Here is a 20,955-nt window from a genome sequence, read left to right on the forward strand (position 1 = left end):
TGTCCTTGTCCATTGTCAACTCAAAAGTTAATAACAGCGAAGCTGTAAAAGCATGTCACAGTAAAAAAAACCGATCCATCCTGCTCTCAAAGACAGACTGGAATAACCAACGCAGTCGTATTCCATATTTGTTGGTTAGCAGGAATATAGCGTAACATGGAGGTGAACGCAATGCTCTATTTTTTTTAAATATTAAGCGCAATTAAAATATTTTAACCCTAAAATCCACGAATAATTGTGATAAAAAATAACGAGTTCAGCATTGATCAAAATAATCGTGATTATCATTTTGGCCTTAATCGAGTAGCTCTACCTGATATCAACACACGTTTCTTCATTGGGAACCTTCGGGGAAAACTCTGCCAAAATGCAGCTTGTTTGTCATATCAGCTCTTCACAGGCCACAGAGATGTCGTGAGGTGATGCGTTTAATCAACATCACAGTAACCAACAAAACTTTCAGCATGTTTGACTTCCAGCAAGATTATTTATATACAGCATGCGAGAGTGTGCAAACTTTTGGAACTTAGGACCCTAGGAAAATAGGTACACTCCTAATCTCCCCACAGGCAACAAAGTGTCTGGTAGCTTTGTTGCATTACTTGTGATCTAGTTACAAGACTAATGAGATATAAGAGGGGAAAGAGGATTAGTCATTCAATTTGCCCATCCCTTTTTCCAGCACAAAGCAGTGATGTAACAGCAACAAACATTTCCAGACAGCACAGACAGAACATGGATGCTCATTTACTTTGTAGACCTCTCACAGCCAAGATGCTTGCAGGTTTACTCTTTCTTCTCCTCACAGGTAAGCTGGAACAATTAATGCATGTAGGTGAGAAAAGCTCTGAAATTTGGCTGTTATTATTTAATGACTATTTCCTCGTCATTCCATTTTCTTCTTAATTTAGTCAGTCAAAATTGTTTTATTTTTTTATATTATTAAAATATATCATGGTAAGAGTTGGGAGGCTGGGTTACACTCTGATTTCTAACAAGTTTAAATTCCAAGGTTTTCAAAGTTGTGTCAGCATTTTGAAAAAGAAAAAAAAGGTGTGAATAGGGTCAGTTCAGAAACTTACAGAAATCTTGAAATTTGTGTTTTCAATACAATACAGATGAATGGAGTTTAGTTTGTATTGCAGCGTGAAAAATAATGTAAAAAAATATTAATATTAGCAATAACTCTTCCTAGAAACTGTTCGGTGTGGTCTGCAGATAATTCAGAGTAATGGGTATACTGCTCCTGAAAAGAGACAAAGTTGATTTTTTTTTAAAAAAAAATGCAATCTCAAGATAACAAAGCTTGTTTTCTCATGACGTCTTGTTAATTTATGATGAGAAAACAACTTTGGCTTTTCTGTTTGTCAAGGTCAAGCTCAAAGTGAGCACATTTAATCATACTGCCTTGGAAAACATGAAATGTGAGTTTATCAAAATAATATTGAATCTAAAGAGCTTTATGCTCTTTTTCTGTCAGGGGGAATTACCTTCAGTTACTCGGATCAACCAGAGCTTCATGATGATCAACAAAAGTCCAATCAGACCCTTGAGGAAGGTATGTACAAAATAGAATCACTCCGAAAGGTCACAGCAACTGTATGTTTATGTTTACCAGTTTAAACTATGTATGTATAAGGATTACTGGATACAGTGCAGGAGGTGGGGCCCGGTTACTCATTGCCGTATAAAGACAAAAAATTTGGCTTCTCTGGTATAAAATATCACCAGAAGCTTCCATATTGTGAGGCGTTTATATTTTTCAAAGGAAAAAATGTCGGAAGATGAGATTAGATTTCAGGATTGGATCCTTAGAGAGCTTTTGCCCAAATTTAACAACACTTTAAAGTGCTACAGTTGAATCAGGGTAAGACCTGTATACTCTTTCCTGTCAGGTGGAAGTCCCTCCGATCACTCAGAACAGTTAGAGCTTCAACAGAACTTCAGTCAGAGCTCTGAGAAAGGTAGGTACAGCAAACAAACACCCTAAAGGGCACAGTAACTATATATGTGTATGAAAGAGGTGTTGGTTGACTGAATACCGAACGCATGACCTTGGTGATTTTGAATGAATGAACCCTAAAGCACTGGTCTAATGGATGCACAACTCCACAGCTTGTACCACGAAAACAGGAAATATGGCGACTGGTCAATGAATGAAATACACTCATTGACATGCCACTCATTTATTGTTAGTTGCTTAGAATATTACTCTTTGACTCAACCGAGGAGCTCTGTATATGAGTAGATAATGGGTGGTGTTGATGGGTCAGGCTGCCCATCAGCACTATACTGGGAGTGTTCGGATCTGGGTGTAACCCGGAGGCATGAAATTGAAAGTGCTCTGTACTTCATTAAGTATTGTTCTCAAGACCTCCTCCATGACAGTCTGAGATCCAAGGGTGGTGTGTCGAGCGGGTTTGATGGAGCAGATCTCATACTCCTAAGAACTCCCAAAGTGTAGTGGATGTGGGGGATTGAACTGGAAGTGGATTTGCTGACAGGCGAGTTGTGACTGTAGAGATGGTGGTGGGGTAATTAAAAGCTTCTTTGAGTTTGAATCTGTCACCTTTTAAGATCACATCTTGGCAGGACAATGGTTCGAAGGGCTTTCCTCATCTTGCAATAAAGCAATGGAGTGCCATCAAGAATGATTTCATATACTGGCTGGCAGATCAAGGTGCACACCAGGAGTTGATATGCACTTAAATAGTATTGATGAGGTAAGGCCAGAAGCAGTCCATACTTTTGGAAAAGAATCGTGTTTGTCTTGTTCACCGAAGTCTCTCAGGTCCTGGATAGCCAAGCCAGCTGTCAAGTCCTGGATTATGAGTTTGGTGACGTGATGGTTGGGGTCAAGCACTAGTGATGCACCTGAAACTAAATACTTTATTCCAGAAAGCACAAATAATGCAATGAAGACAAATAATTCAAAACTAATTCAAACTTGTGTCTTGATGTTTTTACTGTAGACGGGGAGTCCTCTAAAAGTAGCTGTGGTTATCGAGATGTTTTAAAGTACTTGAACTTGACCAAAAATGAGCTGCAGACCATGACCCTGCCTGTTAGAAACTATAAGTCGTCCATGAAAATACAACTTGCTGTACTACTCAATGGCATTCTTGATGTGGTAAGTTGTTGCAATTATTATTTCCTCCGTCATGTCAGTGACATTGGTTCCTTTTTTGTGTTTGACTGTGATGTAACAGGATATCCAAAAAAACACGTTCTATCTGCTGGATAGTTATGCCATGGGCCAAGTAGTTTAAATGTTGTTTTTTAGAGCACCACTATCTGGCCATTTATGAAGCACTACATGTTTGTCAAATTTTCACACATATTTTTTGCTCATAGAAAGAGAAGGACCAGAAATTTGTCTCGTACATCTCTACATTTATGGTGAGTTCTTGCTGAAGAAGAGAGCACTTTTATATTGAATTAATTCTTGTCTCCCTCTGTCGGAAATTGTTGGGAAATTTAAATTACTTTTATTTAAATGTATTTTTCCTTTTGCTTTTCCTTTGAAGTTTTGGAATGATGAATACATTCGTTGGGACCCTGACGACTTCTGTGGAATTGACACGATTTATATTTCTACTGAAGCATTGTGGAAGCCAGATCTAATTATTGAACAGATGTAAGTCTGAATGTATACATGCTCCCGCATCCAGTTATGCTGTAAAATTTAATAACATGTAAAATTCAGTTCAAAGTATACATTTACTTATTCTCATATAGGATAGAGAAAGGCGAAGCCCCTGGGAGTCCCTATCTTATGGTCACATATGAAGGCAGTGTCGTTTTTAAGAAGTGCATGGTGGTGGTCAGCACCTGCAGGATGCAAGTTTACAGATTTCCGTTTGATGTTCAGAGCTGCAACCTCACTTTCAAGTCTTCCATACACTTTGGTGAGATTACAACCTGTTGTGTTTAAAAGTTTTATAAGTTCTTGTTGTTACTGTTATTTTGTGTTCTCATGCCTAAGTCTGAATGCATGTGTATGCTTTAAAGACTGTTACAATTTATTGTCACCTGAACACATATGCCATATATATTTTTTTTTTTACGTCACATTTTTATTTTTATCTTTTACTGCAGATGACGCACTACAGATTGAAGAGGTCCTCAACTCTTCAGTAACCTCAGAGTGGTCTCACGAGATGATTCAGACTCAGTCCGAGTGGGTGTTCATCGACATGATCGTCAGCAAGGAAACTGTCTACAATCAAAGCAGCGTCATTTACACTGTAAGTACTTCTGGATGCAGTCATTCAAAGGTGGAGAGTAAACTATTGTAAACTGTATTGTAAACGATTTTCCACTCGTGTTTCTTAGTCTTTGACAAATGGAAACATCAACCAGCTGACCAGTGTTGTCGTGGTAGTTGATGAGGTGGGTGTACCATCAGGTATATAGTTAGGTTACCCATCAGGAAGTGGGTTATCTCTCTGACTTATTCCTATTCCTTTTTGGATGATAGATGGGTAAATTTAAACAGTCAGATATCTTCCAGTACACCACTGCATCTAACACTTGAACATCTGATTTGCAGATCATCATGAAGAGGCGGTCTCTTCTTTACGTGGTTAACTTCCTGCTGCCCATTCTGTTCTTCATGTGTCTGGACTTGGCCGCCTTCCTGATTTCGGACAATGGGGGCGAGAAGCTCAGCTTCAAGGTCACTGTGCTGCTGGCCGTCACTGTTATGCAGCTTATTCTCAACGACATCCTGCCTTCCTCTTCAAACAAGATTCCACTGATAGGTATAACTGCACTTCATATGTGCCATAATATCCCACACTGACCCAGTGCCTGGTTATTTGTCCAAATTAACGATGCTGCCTGCCCCATGCAGCGGTCTACTGCATCGGGATGTTTACTTTAATGATGCTGAGCTTAATGGAGACGATTGTGGTGATGCATCTGGTGGAAAAAGACTCTGCATCCCAAGAAAACGAGGCAGATAAAGACCAAAGCGTGTTTGAGGACTATGGAGACCAACAGAACAAAGTCTGTTGTAGAGGTGAGATTCACAACAACAGATGGGGTATATACAAAATTTTCACTTGTGTGATTTTGAATTTGTACTCACAATGCTGTGTGTAATGCATCTTTTCAGAGGTCAAGAAATTACACTGTATGAGTATCTGCGATGTGTCTCCTGGTGAAACTCCATCTGAGCGGCCATCAGTGACCGAACACGTGAGAACTAAATTGCACTTAAAAACATAAATATGTGTGTGTGTGTGTGTGTGTGTGTGTGTGTGTGTGTGTGTGAGAGTGAGTGTTTGCATTTACAACAACCAGAAACATATGAACAGCTGGTTAGGCAAAAACACACAAATTAATTTTTTTATTGAATGCCTCTATATACAATTGTATTGAAAACTTTACTCACTATTCAAGTATTAATGTAGTTCAACTACCAGTAATTTACTTCAAAATGTAGTTAAACTGTTAGTATATTTATGCGTAAAATACACTATTCCTAACTTCAAAGCAGGCAAAGCGTTACTGATAAGAAATATCTGTTTGATTTTTTTTCTCTGAAAAGTCATAGGACACTAAAACACAATACATAATAATATATATAATACACAATAATAGCCAAACTTGAAAAAGCTCTTCATGTAGTGTCAGTGCAAAAACCATTCACTGCCCTCATAGAATAGAGAGCTCTGACCGGAAAGAGTGATCAGCTAATTATTCACTCTAATTTAATCGAGAAGTTTCCTTCTGCGATAATGGCCAGTTTCCACCCATCAGTTTGAGATTTGTGCAGTTAATGGTCCAATGAATTGCTTTATAAATCTGATATGTTTATAAGCTCTAAGTCATTCTGGTTCGTTTTCTGCCCCGTATCTCACTGAAGATGCTGGTCAGAAACCTATTTATTGAGAACAATAAAGTAAGCGCTAATTTAGATTTCTAAGTAAATAAGCAAATGTTATTATTTGATCATATATGGCATTTTATTGATAAGCTGTAATCATGATATAGATAATATGGTGCCCTCCAAGTTTGTGTCTTATGTGATTATGATGAAAGACGCTGGACGTAAAAATCTCTGCTATTGCTAATTACTTGTTTTGGGGCAAAGTTTGAAGAAATCTGCATGGCTAGATTACAGTTGATACAAATATCTGAATATCAGATGTAGAAGCTGTATTCATATAATCATTTTATTTAACTAAAGTTTATGCAACTAATTTTTCAGGTTAGCAGCAACCGACTGACAGAGTGCCATGACTCGGAAAAACTCTCAGATGAGCTGAATGACGCGGTGAAAACTATGACTCTGGTCCTAAACAACAGTACGGAACACAGGAAGCCCGGCTACTGGACCAGAATGACCAAAAAAATCAACAAAGCTTTCTTCATTTTCTATATTATAGCTGCAAGTGTGTTTTTATTACATATTTTTATCATGTGGAGCACTGGAGAAGATAAAAACCCTGATATTTCTGAAGACTAACAATTCATTCTGCAGGTAGAGAAGCTACAGAGTGTCCAAATTTGGTGTCACTAACTTGAGTCATTGACCAGACACTTTATTCTTCCTCCCTGGCCTACATCTAAACCTAACAAGTGGTTTGATTTGTACATCATGTTTGCTGCTTTAGAGCTGATGGTCAAAGGTGTACTTGGCTGTTCAGGTAGTATTTAATCCTTCAGTGGTATTGATAATACACACATCTGCTGTTTGCATGTTACGCACAGTGGTTCACATCAAACGCACACGTTGTCTTGTAGTAGTCTGGTAAACTAAAATGCAATCAAGAGTTAGACTAATGTCTATGTTATGTAATGAGTCCAATCCTCAATACAAATTTTAGAAAAGAATTATGCATGCAGATGTTAACAAATTGCATGCAATCCTATACAGTCCCCCTAATTCCCCTGAAATATATAACATTATGTTAAGAAAAAATTGAATAGAAAATATTTTACTAGGAAACATGCAGTTAAGTGCAAGCAGATTCATAACATACAGGATCTCACAGATATTTTGTTTCAACAGAAATCTTATCGTAGCTCTTTGACATTGCCAGCACAACATAGCTTTTTATGTAATGAGTCAAAAGTACAAATATTTAAAAAAAAAAATGATGCATGCAGATGTTAACAAATTGCTCGTATAGAATATTTTAAAAATCCCTTAAATATAAAATATTTTAAGTATTAATTATACAGTTAAATGCAAGCAAATTCAAAGCATATAGGTTCTCACAACTGTTTAGTTCAAACAGGAATCTTATCTCTTTTAAATGACATTGTCTCAAAATAATCACTGCAGCAGTGGACAATGACTTGGTCCCGTCTCTGCCAGTTTGTAACAAATGGTTTTTGTTAAATTTTGTAGTAATTTGAGTAATTTTCTCTGACTCGGCTGCTCTCAAGCCGCAGCCGTTATTCTTTATTTAACTGCGCAGCAGAATTAAAAGAAACTTAATTTAAAAAAACTGGACAGGTGTCCCTTAACACTTCAACAACATCTTTATTGTTCTGCAGCCTTAAATGTGTTCTTCTTACTGAGTTCACTGTAATCGTGTGTTTCTGTGGTGTTCTTTCACATCTCAACTCTGCTGTGTGTATACAGTGTCCTGGGATTAGCTCTCTGTACTGGCTCTGAAGAGATGAATCAGACTGTTTAAGAAGTAGAAATAAACAATGAAAGCAAAACCTTTTCCCTCTGTTTATTTAATGTGTGACAGTGGACAGTGACAGCAAACCAAAACAGAGTTACCGTGGCAACCTTCAGAGCTGAAAAATAAAGCCAACGAGGAAGTTTCAAAAACTGCAGTTCCTCAAATTACAAATGCCCATCATTATTGCAGAAATTAAGATGTTTACACCCTCCAGCTGTAAATGTCTGACTAAAGGGATTTATTTTAAATAACTTGCATTTACATTTTATTAAGGTGCAGATTTATTTCTGCTGGCAGGGATGCTTGAGTAACAGGCAGTGTGTCAGACGCTCGCTGCTTTACAGCTCCAGCCTTTTATCCAGAAATGGTCACTTCTGGCTCCGAGAAAACAAGATGATGACAAACTGAAGTTAAATTAAAGCACCTTGTGGGGCAGCATTACTGAAAAAGGAAAAATTATAGCCAATCATTGAAATCTGTCACATAAAATACACTAAATTATCAATTTGAAACCGTGATTAATAATTAAACTAATAATTATAATCAAATTGTCCATATTTATAGTAAATACTGAATGATTTGGAGATCTTGACACGTTAGTTGGTGATTTATTCACTTTCATGCTATATTAAAGGGGAAGCAATTCCTAATGCAAATGTATTCATAAAGAAAAAAAGCAAAATAAACACAGAATTCCTAACTATTCAGTATTAATAAAAAAAAGTGTGAGTGTGTATATGTGTCAGTGTGTGTCGGTGTGAGTGCAAATTGTCTAACAACATGGCTACGAATGGCCACTGAGGTCGGGGATGTTTTGCCTCACCATGTGTGGTCGCTCAAAAAGAGAAAGGCGCGGGAACTTAAACTTCTCTCTCTGTTTGCAGTTGTGTTGAAAGTCAAATTATATGAGTATATGTATGCGATTTATAGTGTTAAAAGCTGCTCAGGTTAGTAAAAGGGATCTTTAGTTGCATACACAGCTCTATATATCATAAGACAGCTAACATCAGCTTAGCCAGCTGACCAATAACCTTAATACAAATCGATCACAAAAGTCGATCATTGAAAAGTATTAAATGAAAACATGTCAGACATGACAAAAGACAGAGTTAAACAGTCTTGCTTAGCCTGCACTGTTGCTCTGTTGTTAAACCCAGTTGTTACTTTACCAGTGAATGGATTGAGGGAAGAGTTGCTTTGTGAAGAAGAAAAGGGGTCCCAGTGCAGTCTTTGCTTTCCTTAGTTTCCTTTTTTTCACTTGGAAAGTAAGCTTTCAAACCTTGTGTTTGCTAAAAGCGCTGACTGGGTTTTTGTGCCTTCTGGGAGCAGGTCACATGGAAGAGCTTTCTGCTGTGAGCTTAAAGGTGTGAAAGCGGGGGAGGGCGTAGCAGGTCCTCCACAACCCCGACCTTCCTCACATGGGGTCTAGGAGTGAGTGGGTAAAGGACAATAAAGGTTCTTCTTTTCTTGGCTTGGTTACATAGGCGGGTCACATATCCCCGTGACAGCGGTGCCTTATCACGTTTGAAGCCGGGTCCACGGGCGGGACTTGACACTGAGCTGTAAACACGCGGCATCATGGAAAGTTGAGTGCAAATTGTATTTCTTTCGACGATGCAGTTTTAGCCACCATATTCTAAGAGAGCTGAACTTAAGGGAGATATTTTACACGTTCAGTTTCAGTCCATACAAAATAACAAATCATATGTGAAGTTCACAGGTCCCAGTGCTATGTCTTTCATTTCATATAGTCGATGGGAATTATGGGCCGGAGAACCAAAACTCAGAGCTGAGGGGAGCTGCAAAACACAGTGATGATTCCTCATCACTAGAAGCGTTCACTTTACATAAGTAGTCTTAAGATTCAGTATAATCAATTATTAACAATTAACAAGAAATGAATACAGCATAACAGCACTGATTAGAGACGATATTGATCCTCTGCAGATGATCGAGAATGCTCTCATCTCTTTTGTGGTTTCAGAGTGATGAACTGCACAAATGGAGAGCTTTCAGACTGGTTCTCCTCAAAGTTGTTGATGGTGATGCACTTGGTTTTACAAGCTTTAGAGAGGAATTCATACTCTGCCTTACTGTAATTCCTCCACACACACAACCAGTTTTTGCATAAAGTAGACATGATTGTTAGATTGTCTGATTCACTAAAAGTTACAAAAAATAGCAGAGCAAAAGATAACAGAAAACAAAGTGTCCACCATGCTTTGTTTCCCAGTGCTTCGTTAATTTAGATATCACATTTCACCCTGACAATCAAGAGAATATAAACATATATACAGTGCAAATATAAGATACTAATCCAATCTGAGGGTGTTGGCAGTTCCTGGCAGCTTCGTTGCATTAGATGTGGTTCTGTTACTAGAATAATAAGATATAAGATGGGCTGGTCATTACATTTGCCCATCCCTCTGCCGGTACAAGTCATTGATATAACAGCAACAAACATTTTCAGACAAAGAGAGAACATGGATGATCACTAACTTTGCAGACCGCTCAATCAATCATGACGCTTACATGTCTCCTCTTTCTGCTCCTCCTCACAGGTGAGCTGGATCAATTCTGTATGGCGCATACAGGTGAGAAAATTTTGGCTATTATTATTTACTCATGATTATTTCCTGAGCGTTTGTGGTACATTGTTGATTTAATTAATCAGAACTGTTTTATTTTAACAGTGTCACAACATGACATGGTAAGAACCAGGTAAAGGTGGACTGATCCTCTGATTTGCTGTCACATTGCAGCACACTTAGTGTAAAGTGTTGCGTTAGCACACTTTAATTCCAGGGTTTTCTCAGTTGTGCCAAAATTACAGTTGTTAAAAAAAAATGTATTAAAGTGTATTAATACTAATTGCTCAGTTAACATACTTACAGAAATATTAAAATCTCTATTTCCACTCTCATACAACTGAGAATGGAGTTTTATGTGTAATACTTACAGCATGAAAATAAAACAAATATTTTACACAGTAGCAACTATGAATATCACTTCATAAAAATAGTAATAGAGAGTTTTTAGTGCAGTTAATTTGGTCAACTGACCCTATTTTACATTTTTTATGCGATTGCAAAACTGGAGGAGGTTTGCATGGAGGCCAAGGACGCCCATGCTTGTAATTATTTCTTAATGCCCTTATTTTAGAGTTAAGAATTTTGTTATCTTGACATAACAAAGCGCATTTTCTAATGAAAAAAAAATTTTTTTTGTCAAGATCACGCAGGAATTGAAAAGGAGTGGTTCACTTGATCACACCTGATTTCAGCCTTCAATATCACAGTCGTAGCTGTCATCCTGTGGATGAAGGCAGGAGAAGTGTTTGCATGAAAATAATATTGAATCTGAAGAGCTATATACTCTTTTCTGACAGGTGTAAGTGCCTCCAATTACTCAGAGCAACCGGAGCGTCCTGATAATCAACAGAAGTCCAGCTACAGCTTTGAGGAAAGTATGAGAAAAAGAAACACTCCAGTAATTATATGTATGAATAATCATCCTTCCACTAGAGCTGAGGGAGAAAGTATTTATTCCCTAATTTATTTTATTTTATTGGAAAAAATAGGATGTCAAAAAGATAAGATTAATAAGATCTTAAAATTAGAGCTTATGCCAAAAGCTTAATAAAAATGTAAAATGCTATGAATGAATCAGTATACTTAAAACCTGTGTACTCTTTTCTGACACTATATCTATGAATATTCATCCTTCCACCAGAGCTGAGGGAGAAAATATATTCATTCACTAAATGTGGTTTACTGAAAAGTATTTATTCACTAAATTTGATTTACTGACACGATTTACTTTTTTATTTATTTATATATTTATGTTTGTTTATTTATTTATTTATTTTTTCAAAGAACAAAACTATGAATACAATCTTGAAATTGTGTTCTGAGAGAGCTTTTGCTAACAGTTTAATAAAGGATTAAACTGCTGCAGATGAATATGTATACACAAGACCTTTCTGTTCCTTGCTGTCAGGTGGAAGTGCCTCCAATTACTCAGAAAAGACGGAGCTTCAGCAGAACTTCAGCAGGAGCTCTGAGGAAGGTACGTACAAGAAACAAACAGATACAGAGTATTTATATCTCCAGCAAGTCCTCCAACCCATACGCCAACATGAGTCATTTGTTCCTACCCTCTACTGCAACCCACAGGAGCATTTCCTAATTTAGCGCCCTAACGCTGGACAACAGAGGCGCTTGTATATGATTGGTGCCAGTTGGAGTTATAAACATGTGGTTAATAAAACTGAGAGACCATAATTCAGACACGGTGCTTTGAAGCTCTAATTTTAAACAATATTTAAGTGTATCACACCTCCCCATTTATTTCCTCTTAAGATTAAGCTCTCATAGAAAATGTGTCTTGTTGTTTTTGTAGTAGATCGGAGGTCCTCCAGGAGAAGCTGCAGGGATCGGGATATTTTGAAGCACTTAAATTTGACCAAAAATGAGGAGATTTCAATGACCCGGCCTGGTGGTATTGAACCTACCCGGGTGACACTGGCTGTAGCACTCTATGCTATTCTAGATGTGGTAAGTGTTTGCTTGTAATTATAAATCATCATTATTATTTCTCTGTTGTGGAGGTTATATTGACTCTATTTTTCTGTTTGTAACATTAAAAAATATCACACAATCACATTGTATCTTTTGAAATGTTTGGTCAAGGAGCCAGTGATTAACTTGTGGTGTTTACAGTGCTACCATGCGGCCATTTATGAATTTTATCTCACATTAGTTTGCAAGGGTAAGCCTGCCAGGTTTGCTCTCTAAAAAAACAGACTATGAGCCAGCATCAATGTTACCATCGATTAAGCTTTTTATGTTTTGGCTTAATTTTGATATCAGTCAGACTCTTCATAAGGGGATTTTTGACCTTTTGAATTTGTTTTATTTTTGTTTTTTGGGCCAAGAATGATGGTTTTCTTTACAGTTTTCATAAAGTTGGTTGCCAAATTTTCATTGTCTGTTCGACACAAAGTACATGAACAACTATCAAAAAAAGTACTTCTCCATTTGACCATTAGTCAGCCAGGTTTGAGAGAAGCTCTGGGAATGGTCTTTTGCAACAGAAAGTTTGAGTTGGAAGTACATCAGCTGAGTTGGTAGTCCTTGAATATGTCCAAGGACACAAACCCACACTCACTGCTGAAAGACTGTGCCCATATGCAGCCCAGGCCATCCCAAAATAGTGTCTGAGTGAATGAACCTCTAGACACATTGAAGACTCACTGAGTGCATTCACACCTGTACTGGATGCTGCCCAAATCTGATCCAGTCACTCAGGTGTAAACAGGGTCACACAAAGGCACACACCTACTTATTAGTTATACCATGCTGCTAATGGTATAGTATAGTGGCCTTGAGGGCCAAAACACAACAACATTTATCAAAACACTAAATTTCCCAAAACACTTTAACAATTCCCAAACCACTACAGCCTTTCCCAGTTAAAGTGTTTTAGGAAATATTGCAGTTTTTTGGGAAATGCAGTGGTGTTTTTTGGCTTGATGTTTTGTTTTGACCCTCAGGGCCACCGTACACTTGCTAACTGACACTTGGTGCCATTTTTAGTTGAACCTTTTAGTTTTTTTAATTTAATGAAGCACATTTTTACATGCTTGGTGGAGCTGTTGACTCATTGTACTTGATTCTGCGTACACTTTATGTTTGTACTTGTTTTTAATGTCAGGTGTTAACTGAAGTGCCATTTGTTTGTTCATAGTATCTGACTCTTGTGAGCTCGTTCAAAACTGTCACATGAATTTTGATGTTTGCAAACTTGTACTAAATGCTGAAAAAAAAACTGTGACAGTTACCAAAATGTCATTTCACACATATTTCTTTGCTCATAGAACGAGAAGGACCAGGAATTTGTTTCTTACCTTTGGGTTGATACAGTAAGTTGTTTTAGATGAAAAAAAAAATCAAATTTTAATTAAATTAATTCCCACCTGTCACTCTGTCGGCACACTCAAATTTATTTTGTTTTAATCCATGCATCCCTTTTTTCCTCTGTAGATTTGGAAAGATGATTTGATTCATTGGGAACCTGAAGACTTTTGTGATATTAAGGAGATTTATATTCCTACTGAAGTATTGTGGAAGCCAGATATAATTATTCAAGAAATGTAAGTTTGAATGCATCCACAAACATTCACAACAGTAACTAGTGAAAGATCATCGTGTTAGTTTAGAAATGACATGTTTCGTGGTTCATTGCATAATTTCAGTGCATTTTGCATTAGGTTATGTTGTACAATATAATAATAACAATGTGTGGAATTCAGTTTAAAGCATACGTGTGTTTGTTTTCATACAGGACAGAGAAGGACAAGGCCCCCTCCTGTCCTTATCTTATTGCTTATCATCACAGTGAAGTCATATTTAGGAACAGCAAGGTGGTGGTCAGCACCTGCAGGATGCAAGTTTACCAATTTCCCTTCGACGTTCTGAGCTGCAACCTCACTTTTAAATCTGTCATACACTCTGGTAAGTCTGTAGTTCATTGTTTTTAAAAGTTTATATGTTCCTTTAATCTGTGTTTATGTTGTCATGTTTGTACGGTGGCCTTGGGGGTCAAAACATGATAACATTTCATAAAACACTTTACATTTCAGAAAACACTACATTTCCAGAAACACTGCAACAATTAACAAAACAAAACACTTAAGAAAATAGAATATTTCCGCACACGACAGTATTTTCCAAAACCCTAGAACATTTCCCAAAACATTACATTTTCCCAAACACTGCAAAATTTCAGAAAACAAAGTGACATTTCCGAAAACACTTCATTTACCAAACGTTACCTTACGTTACTTTATTGTATGTGAAGCACATTTAGCTGACATCTTATGAAATTTGCCATACAAATAAAGATGACTTGACCTTACTGACTTCTACACACGTACTATATATTTCTTTTTTATTAACCTTCAATGAAACCTCACAGTTTTATTTTCATCTCCAATCTCAGACAGAGCAATACAGCTTGAGAATTGGTTCAACACTTCAGTGGCGACAAACTGGTCTCACGGGTTGATACAGACCCAGTCCGAGTGGCTGTTCCTCAACATGACCGTCAAAAACCAAACCGTCAACAATTTTTGCTTTGTGCAAAGCACGATCATTTACACTGTAAGTATTTCTGGATACAGACACATGGAGGTGGACAGTAATCATTCTGTTTTCCACTTCACACAAAACAGTCGCTCGTGTAGCCTGGAACGATCTCTGCCTCAGACAGACATGGACAGAGAAGAATAGAGAACAATAGATAATAAAAAAAAACTATATTAAGTTACCCTCTACGGGACTCCACCTAGAGACTGCAAAAAAGGCCAGATACTCCAAACTGCTGCTCAGTGCATAAGCCTAGACAACAATCAAAAGCCATTGCTAATCTGTATATAAGGTACAATCCTGAAATGAGGCGACGGAGTCGTCTCACCTTTATGCCGCTATGGGAGAAAGTATTTGTATTGAAAGTGGCCGAAAAAATGTTGGCATATTACCGGACTCAAACATGCACACATAATACAGCAGCAGAGAGACGCTTTTAGCTTGGCAGCGCAGTTGGGGATGCATTTCAAACTTGCACATGCTTTGAGAATTTAAATTTTTGTTCATCTCACTTGTGCAGCTTTTTTGTGGCTGCAAAAGCCGCACACTCATTTGGTGAATTTGCCCTTCAGTGTAGAATTCCTACTCTTCCTCTTTTCTTAATATTTTACGTAAGTAAGTGATTTGAGTGCTTCTTTGACCACATTAGACACGGTCAGATTTGGACAGATACCCAACTGTTGCACTTGTTTTGTACTGCTGCATACCTTTGATACTTGTGGTTGCTTAAGTTAAGCCTTGTATAGATCAACTGTTTGACTCTTATCCACCATTTCACAGATCACCATGAAGAGGCGATCTGTCCTCTACATCGCCAACTTCTTACTTCCCATCCTGTTCTTCTTGTGTCTGGACCTGGCCTCCTTCATGATTTCAGACACTGGGGGTGAGAAGCTCAGCTTCAAGGTCACTGTGCTGCTGGCCGTCACTGTGATGCAGCTTATTCTCAATGAAATTCTGCCTTGCTCTTCAGACAGGATTCCACTTATAGGTACTGCTGGACTTCATATGAGCAGGAACATCATATATTGACTTTCTGTCTGGTTACTTGTCCACATTAATGATACCGCTTGCCCCATTCAGCGATCTACTGCATTGGGATTTTTGGTTTGATGATGCTGAGCCTAATGGAGACGATTGTGGTGATGTATCTGATGGAAAAAGACTCTGCATCCCAAGACAGCGAGGCAGATAAAGACCACAGCTGGAGTGAGGACTGTGGAGTAAAACAGAGCAAAGTCAGCTTCCACAACTCTTTTAGAGGTAAGATTCACTAAGTCTGTAGTTATGTTTATGATCTCAAAAGATAAAGTTTATAATCTTGTCAATTTGTGATGCAGCATAGAAGTTACTCCAAATGTCCACTCTAAATTATTTTTTCAATTCTCTTAACAGGCACACGTGAATCTTAAAATATAAAATGGTCAGTTGTGTAATTTTAAATATGGACTAACCATGTCGTTTATCTGATGCATCTTTTCAGAGGTTGAGAAATTTTACTGTGATGTGTGTCTTGGTGAAACGCCATCTAAAGAGGTTAGTATTAAATTACACTTTTTAAAACCGAATATGGAAAAAAAGCTTAAAAAAAAGAAAATCTGGTTTATTGCCAAGTAGATGTTGGACATAAAATTAAAAGGACGTTTCTTCCTGCAGAAAGGGTTCAGATAAAGTGTTAACATTGTGTTTTGTGGATTGTCAAATGATAAAGATGCTGTGTTTCAAAAATGACTTTCCTAATGAATTTTAATATATTTTTGTGACAGTCACAAACAAAACTCCATTCACTCTCATCATGTCCACAAAGTCCTTTTTTTTTTTGCTGGTGTGGGTTAGCCTTAAATAACCGGACACGTACAACACAGGTGTTTGTTTGCAATTCTAACTTAATGCGCCACCATTGAACTCCATTGTAGGTGAAGGCGGCAACAGTAAAGCTCTGCTATGAAGCTGAAATTAACAAATAAATCAGCCTCACAAGATCATGAAAACAAATCCTGCAAACCTATTTGCTAGGTGGAAAGGTGAAAAAAGACGGGGACGGTAAGGAACAGTTCTGTTGGTACCATATACAACTCGTCTTAATGGAAAAGCAAACAATTTGTACCGAACTGAACTGAACTGAACCTGACTGCTTGGTCAAAAAAGGGCTTCAGGCAAGTGGTGAGGGTGGAGTGAGTGAAGTCAGTGTTGGTCTTGGGGGAGAGGATGAGTTGAGTGTCATCCATTAAGCAGTGAAACTGGAAGCTGTGGTTTCAGAGGATCTTTTCCAAGTGGTAGCATGTAAAGCATGAAAAAGAGGGGACCATGCACTGAACCCTGGGGGGCGCCATGGATGACAGGAATTATGGACGATATGCAGTTGTTGATAGCGATGAATTGATGTCTTCTGCAGCGAGAGGACTTGAACCAGGAGAGAGCAGTGCCAGTAATACCAATGGTGAATTTGAAACATGTGATTAGTGTGAATTGGTTAATAGTGTCAAAAGCAGCGCTGAGGTAAAAAAGGATGAGTATGGCCATGAAACCAGGGTCCGAGGATGACAATAGTTCATGAGTGACTTGAATCAGGGCAGTCTCATCTTCAGTCTCAGTGAACAAATTCTACTTATCATGTGGCATTTTGTTGGCAAGTTGACATGGTATAGGTGGTATAATACTCTTCAAGTTTGTACATCCCATGATTATATTGGATGATGCTGAACTTGTTGAATATTAACTATTACTTGTATAAATGTGAAAAATCTCCATAGATAGATTACAACTGATACAAAAATGTGGATGTCAAATGTAACAGCTGTATAAGCATAATCATGTTACGTAATCACAATTTATTAAACCACTTCAGGGTAGCAGCAGCCAACTGCCAGAGGGGTGCCGTGACTCTGGAAAGCTCTCAGATGAGCCGAATGAGGCGATGAAAACGTTGACTCTGGTCCTAAACAGCAGGAGGGAGGACAGGAGGCCCGGCTACTGGACCAGAATGGCTCGAAAAATCAACAAAGTTTTCTTCATTTTCTATGTTATAGCTACAATTGTGTTTTTACTCTTTATGTTTGTCATGTGGAGTACTGCAGAAGATGATAGTGCCTGACTTGCGCTTTGGTGTCACTGACTTGAGTCACTAACAACACACTTAATTCTTACTCCGCTAGCCTATATATACGTAATTCTGACAGTCATTTTTATTTTTTACTTTTATTTTCTACTATTTTAAAGCTGATGATGAAAGGTGCACTTGGCTAATATTTAATCCTTCAGTGGTACTGATAATACACACATGTGCTATTTGCATGTTATATACAGTGTTTCACATCAAACACATTTTCTTGTTATATTCTAGTAAACTAAAATGCCTCAAAGAGTTAGACCTATGTCTCTGTTAAGTAATAAGTCCAGTCCACTGTACAAATACTGAAAAAAAATATGCATGGTGGTGTTAACAAATTGAGTGTAGTCCTCGATAAACATTTTGGGCAATACTTATTATTCATCCAAAACATATTGAAATAATTGTAAATATAAAATATTTTCACAATAAAGCGTGCCGTTAAGTGCAAGAAAAACAATATTTAGCTGCAATACTCTGCTTTTTGTATTCATGATGTCCTGCTCTATACTGGGTCTGAAGAGATGAATCAGATGCTTTGCAATGCAGAAATAAACAGTAAGAACCAAACTCTCTGTTTATTTCTTTGCATTTGGTGTGACAGTGAAGCCAGAGAACTAAAACAATGAGCTGAAAGATGCTAAAATGCTCCTCAGAGCTGAGAGGGGCTGCAGAGGGGGGTCATAGTTTCCTGCAGGTTCATCACTACGATCGTCCACTTTCGCATAAGAGTTCACGAATTCCATCATTCATATTACAATATTGATTAGAGCCACTTTACAAAAAATTCTCAGTGGAGAAACTGCTGCTGATTTAGAGAGCTCTCATCTCTTTTGTGGTTTCTAAGTGATGAATCATTCAAATGGGGAGCTTTTAAGCTGTTTCTCCTCAAAGGTGTTAATGGAGTTGCACTCAGTTTTTAAAACTTGAGAGAAAGCTTTTAACTATTTTAGCATCTCCATGCACATGCTATTATTTGCCTAAAGTGGGCATGTATGTTTTGGATGAAATATCACATTTCACTGCGAAAATCATTGGAATTTAAACAGACACTATAAAAAAACATGCCCAGATGGTCATTTTCTAAGATGGATATTGCACACTTTTTCTTATTCAGAATATTCAAATATATTTGAGAGATAAATTTAATTTATACTTTGGAAGTGAACTTCTTTTACATAACACTGCAGGAGAGAAATGCGCAAATGAGTATCCTTTAATGCTGACTACACCCTGATGCTTTAACCGAGGGTTGTACAAATTCTCAGAAAACAACTTGGGGTTGGGGCATATATGGAGAATATACGGTGTGAAACTTCCTATAAATATGGTATTAGTTAAAAAAAAAAAAAAATCCATCACTTGTAGTCACTACATTGACAATGCTTTGCTCCTGTTCACATAGATTTTATAACTATTGTGTTAGTAAAAGAAATGTCTTTTATATTTTTTTCCAGATGCAATCATACAGGATATTATTATGATGTCTGTGAATTTAAAAAAATGACAGAAGTGTATTTTTTTTTATCACACTGAGGTTATGATAAAAGGCTCTATCCAACAAACAAAAACAAAACAATAAATAAAGTTATTTACAGATTTTTTTTCTTGTTTTTTCCTTTTTTTCTTGACATTTCAGTGAGTTATTTCTTAAGTTGCTTGTCAGCCCCTTTCTCATGTTTTCAGTATCATATCGTGAAAGTCTTATACAGTTGCAACCCTGCTCTCACTATTGAGTGTTTTTGCTTGTGCACTGCCCACCATGCTAAAATATATCTTAAATATATATTAGAGTGTACACATCCCTTACTGTTTATTCAACATTGTATTTAGTCCATATTTTGTTATTATTATTGTTGTTGTTGTTTTTATTACTCTGTTCTTTACTGCTCTTTGCATTTTTTAGATGCCAAACTGCATTTCAATGTGTCACGCTTGTACTCAGTGCAATGACTATTATATAAATACATGTTATAATGATAATAAAAAATTAAAATAGGTGAATTGATACGAGGCATAGAGTCCTGTTTATGTATATGTTTTTTTTAACATTTTCCTAAGTTGACCAATAATTTTTCTCTGTTTATTTTATTTAGGTGCAGTTCTCGTCACGTCCTGCAGTGTGTGCTGTGTCCTCCGGGGCTGCAGGTGGCGCTGTTCGCTTCACTGTCTCCGTGGTTGAGTCAGTGACGTGGATCTTCATTGAGGCAGTCAGTGCTGCCAAAAAAACACACTTTCCAGCGTGTCAGAGCTTTCCTACTAACTTTATTCACATTTAGAAGTTCGGACCATTTATTTTATTTCCTTCGTTTGTCACACTTGAGCGCAGTTTTATCACCGCTTTGAGAACAGGTGAGCAAATCGGGTAAAAACATCAACGTTGGAGGGTTTCCTGCTCTGTGCTAGTCAAAAGTCTCTGCAGTAACTGTTGAAAATAGTGTCAAAATCCCCTCGTGTCAGTGTTTATTTTTCACGCTAATGCCACAGTGTGTCCGCACAGACTCCACGATGAGTAAAAACAGCAAAGTGTTGAACCTGAAGGATAAAATCTGCGGTAATGAAGTGGACCTGAGCCTGTGTAACCTCACCGAGGTGCCAGTCAGAGAGCTGGTAAGTTTCTCACCTTCTGTGTCTCAGTTTGTCTGGAAAAATGAGTTAAATTAAACAATCAATGCATCATATGACTGTGCTGTGACTCCGACCCTTTGAAACGTGGATTGACGTTATTTTTGTGCTGTGGTCAGACAACTTTCACATGCATTTAACCCTGTGAAACCATAACAGTTTGGTTTATTTTCTTAAAATCGAGTTGTATAAAAAAAAGAATTATATAGTCTGTTTACTAAAATACAACAAGAACATACAGGAATGTGAATACAGTATTAAAAAGCTTTGAAAAATTGTAAATCAGTAAAAAGGGTCGACCAATATTGTTTTTTCAGGGCTGATACCGATTATTAGTAGTTAATGTCATGTGTTAAATTCAATGACTTATGGGGAAGGGGTGGGATTGAATACATTTTTTACTTCATCTTACCCCTTTTTTAAT

At 37.4% G+C, this 20,955-nt stretch overlaps 2 protein-coding genes across 2 annotated transcripts; both read left to right on the forward strand.

The window, feature by feature from the left end:
• The first annotated feature begins 774 nt into the window (after positions 1 to 774).
• On the forward strand, positions 775 to 7,768 carry LOC121959026 (5-hydroxytryptamine receptor 3A-like). The gene is made up of 13 exons (XM_042508207.1): positions 775 to 808; positions 1,481 to 1,558; positions 1,896 to 1,964; positions 2,973 to 3,130; positions 3,355 to 3,399; positions 3,528 to 3,637; positions 3,739 to 3,908; positions 4,099 to 4,247; positions 4,553 to 4,763; positions 4,856 to 5,023; positions 5,120 to 5,202; positions 6,218 to 6,314; positions 7,716 to 7,768. The coding sequence occupies exons 1-13, from the start codon at positions 775 to 777 to the stop codon at positions 7,766 to 7,768; spliced, it is 1,425 nt and encodes a 474-aa protein (XP_042364141.1).
• A 2,402-nt stretch (positions 7,769 to 10,170) lies between these two features.
• Positions 10,171 to 17,891, forward strand: LOC121959027 (5-hydroxytryptamine receptor 3A-like). The gene is made up of 12 exons (XM_042508208.1): positions 10,171 to 10,243; positions 11,038 to 11,115; positions 11,649 to 11,717; positions 12,051 to 12,205; positions 13,528 to 13,572; positions 13,694 to 13,803; positions 13,995 to 14,164; positions 14,652 to 14,812; positions 15,578 to 15,788; positions 15,881 to 16,060; positions 16,281 to 16,333; positions 17,646 to 17,891. Exons 1-12 carry the CDS (start codon positions 10,171 to 10,173, stop codon positions 17,889 to 17,891), a joined length of 1,551 nt encoding a protein of 516 aa, XP_042364142.1.
• Positions 17,892 to 20,955: the final 3,064 nt, after the last annotated feature.

Source organism: Plectropomus leopardus, chromosome 19, assembly GCF_008729295.1.
Source record: "Plectropomus leopardus isolate mb chromosome 19, YSFRI_Pleo_2.0, whole genome shotgun sequence".
NCBI lineage: Eukaryota > Metazoa > Chordata > Actinopteri > Perciformes > Serranidae > Plectropomus > Plectropomus leopardus.

Coding starts and splice junctions, on each gene's coding strand:
- LOC121959026 (XM_042508207.1), top strand. CDS start 775: ATGCTTGCAGGTTTACTCTTTCTTCTCCTCACAG. Junction 3,638..3,738: donor GATCTAATTATTGAACAGAT/GTAAGTCTGAAT, acceptor ATTCTCATATAG/GATAGAGAAAGGCGAAGCCC. Junction 5,203..6,217: donor GGCCATCAGTGACCGAACAC/GTGAGAACTAAA, acceptor CTAATTTTTCAG/GTTAGCAGCAACCGACTGAC.
- LOC121959027 (XM_042508208.1), top strand. CDS start 10,171: ATGACGCTTACATGTCTCCTCTTTCTGCTCCTCCTCACAGGTGAGCTG. Junction 10,244..11,037: donor ATTCTGTATGGCGCATACAG/GTGAGAAAATTT, acceptor CTTTTCTGACAG/GTGTAAGTGCCTCCAATTAC. Junction 11,718..12,050: donor CAGCAGGAGCTCTGAGGAAG/GTACGTACAAGA, acceptor TTGTTTTTGTAG/TAGATCGGAGGTCCTCCAGG.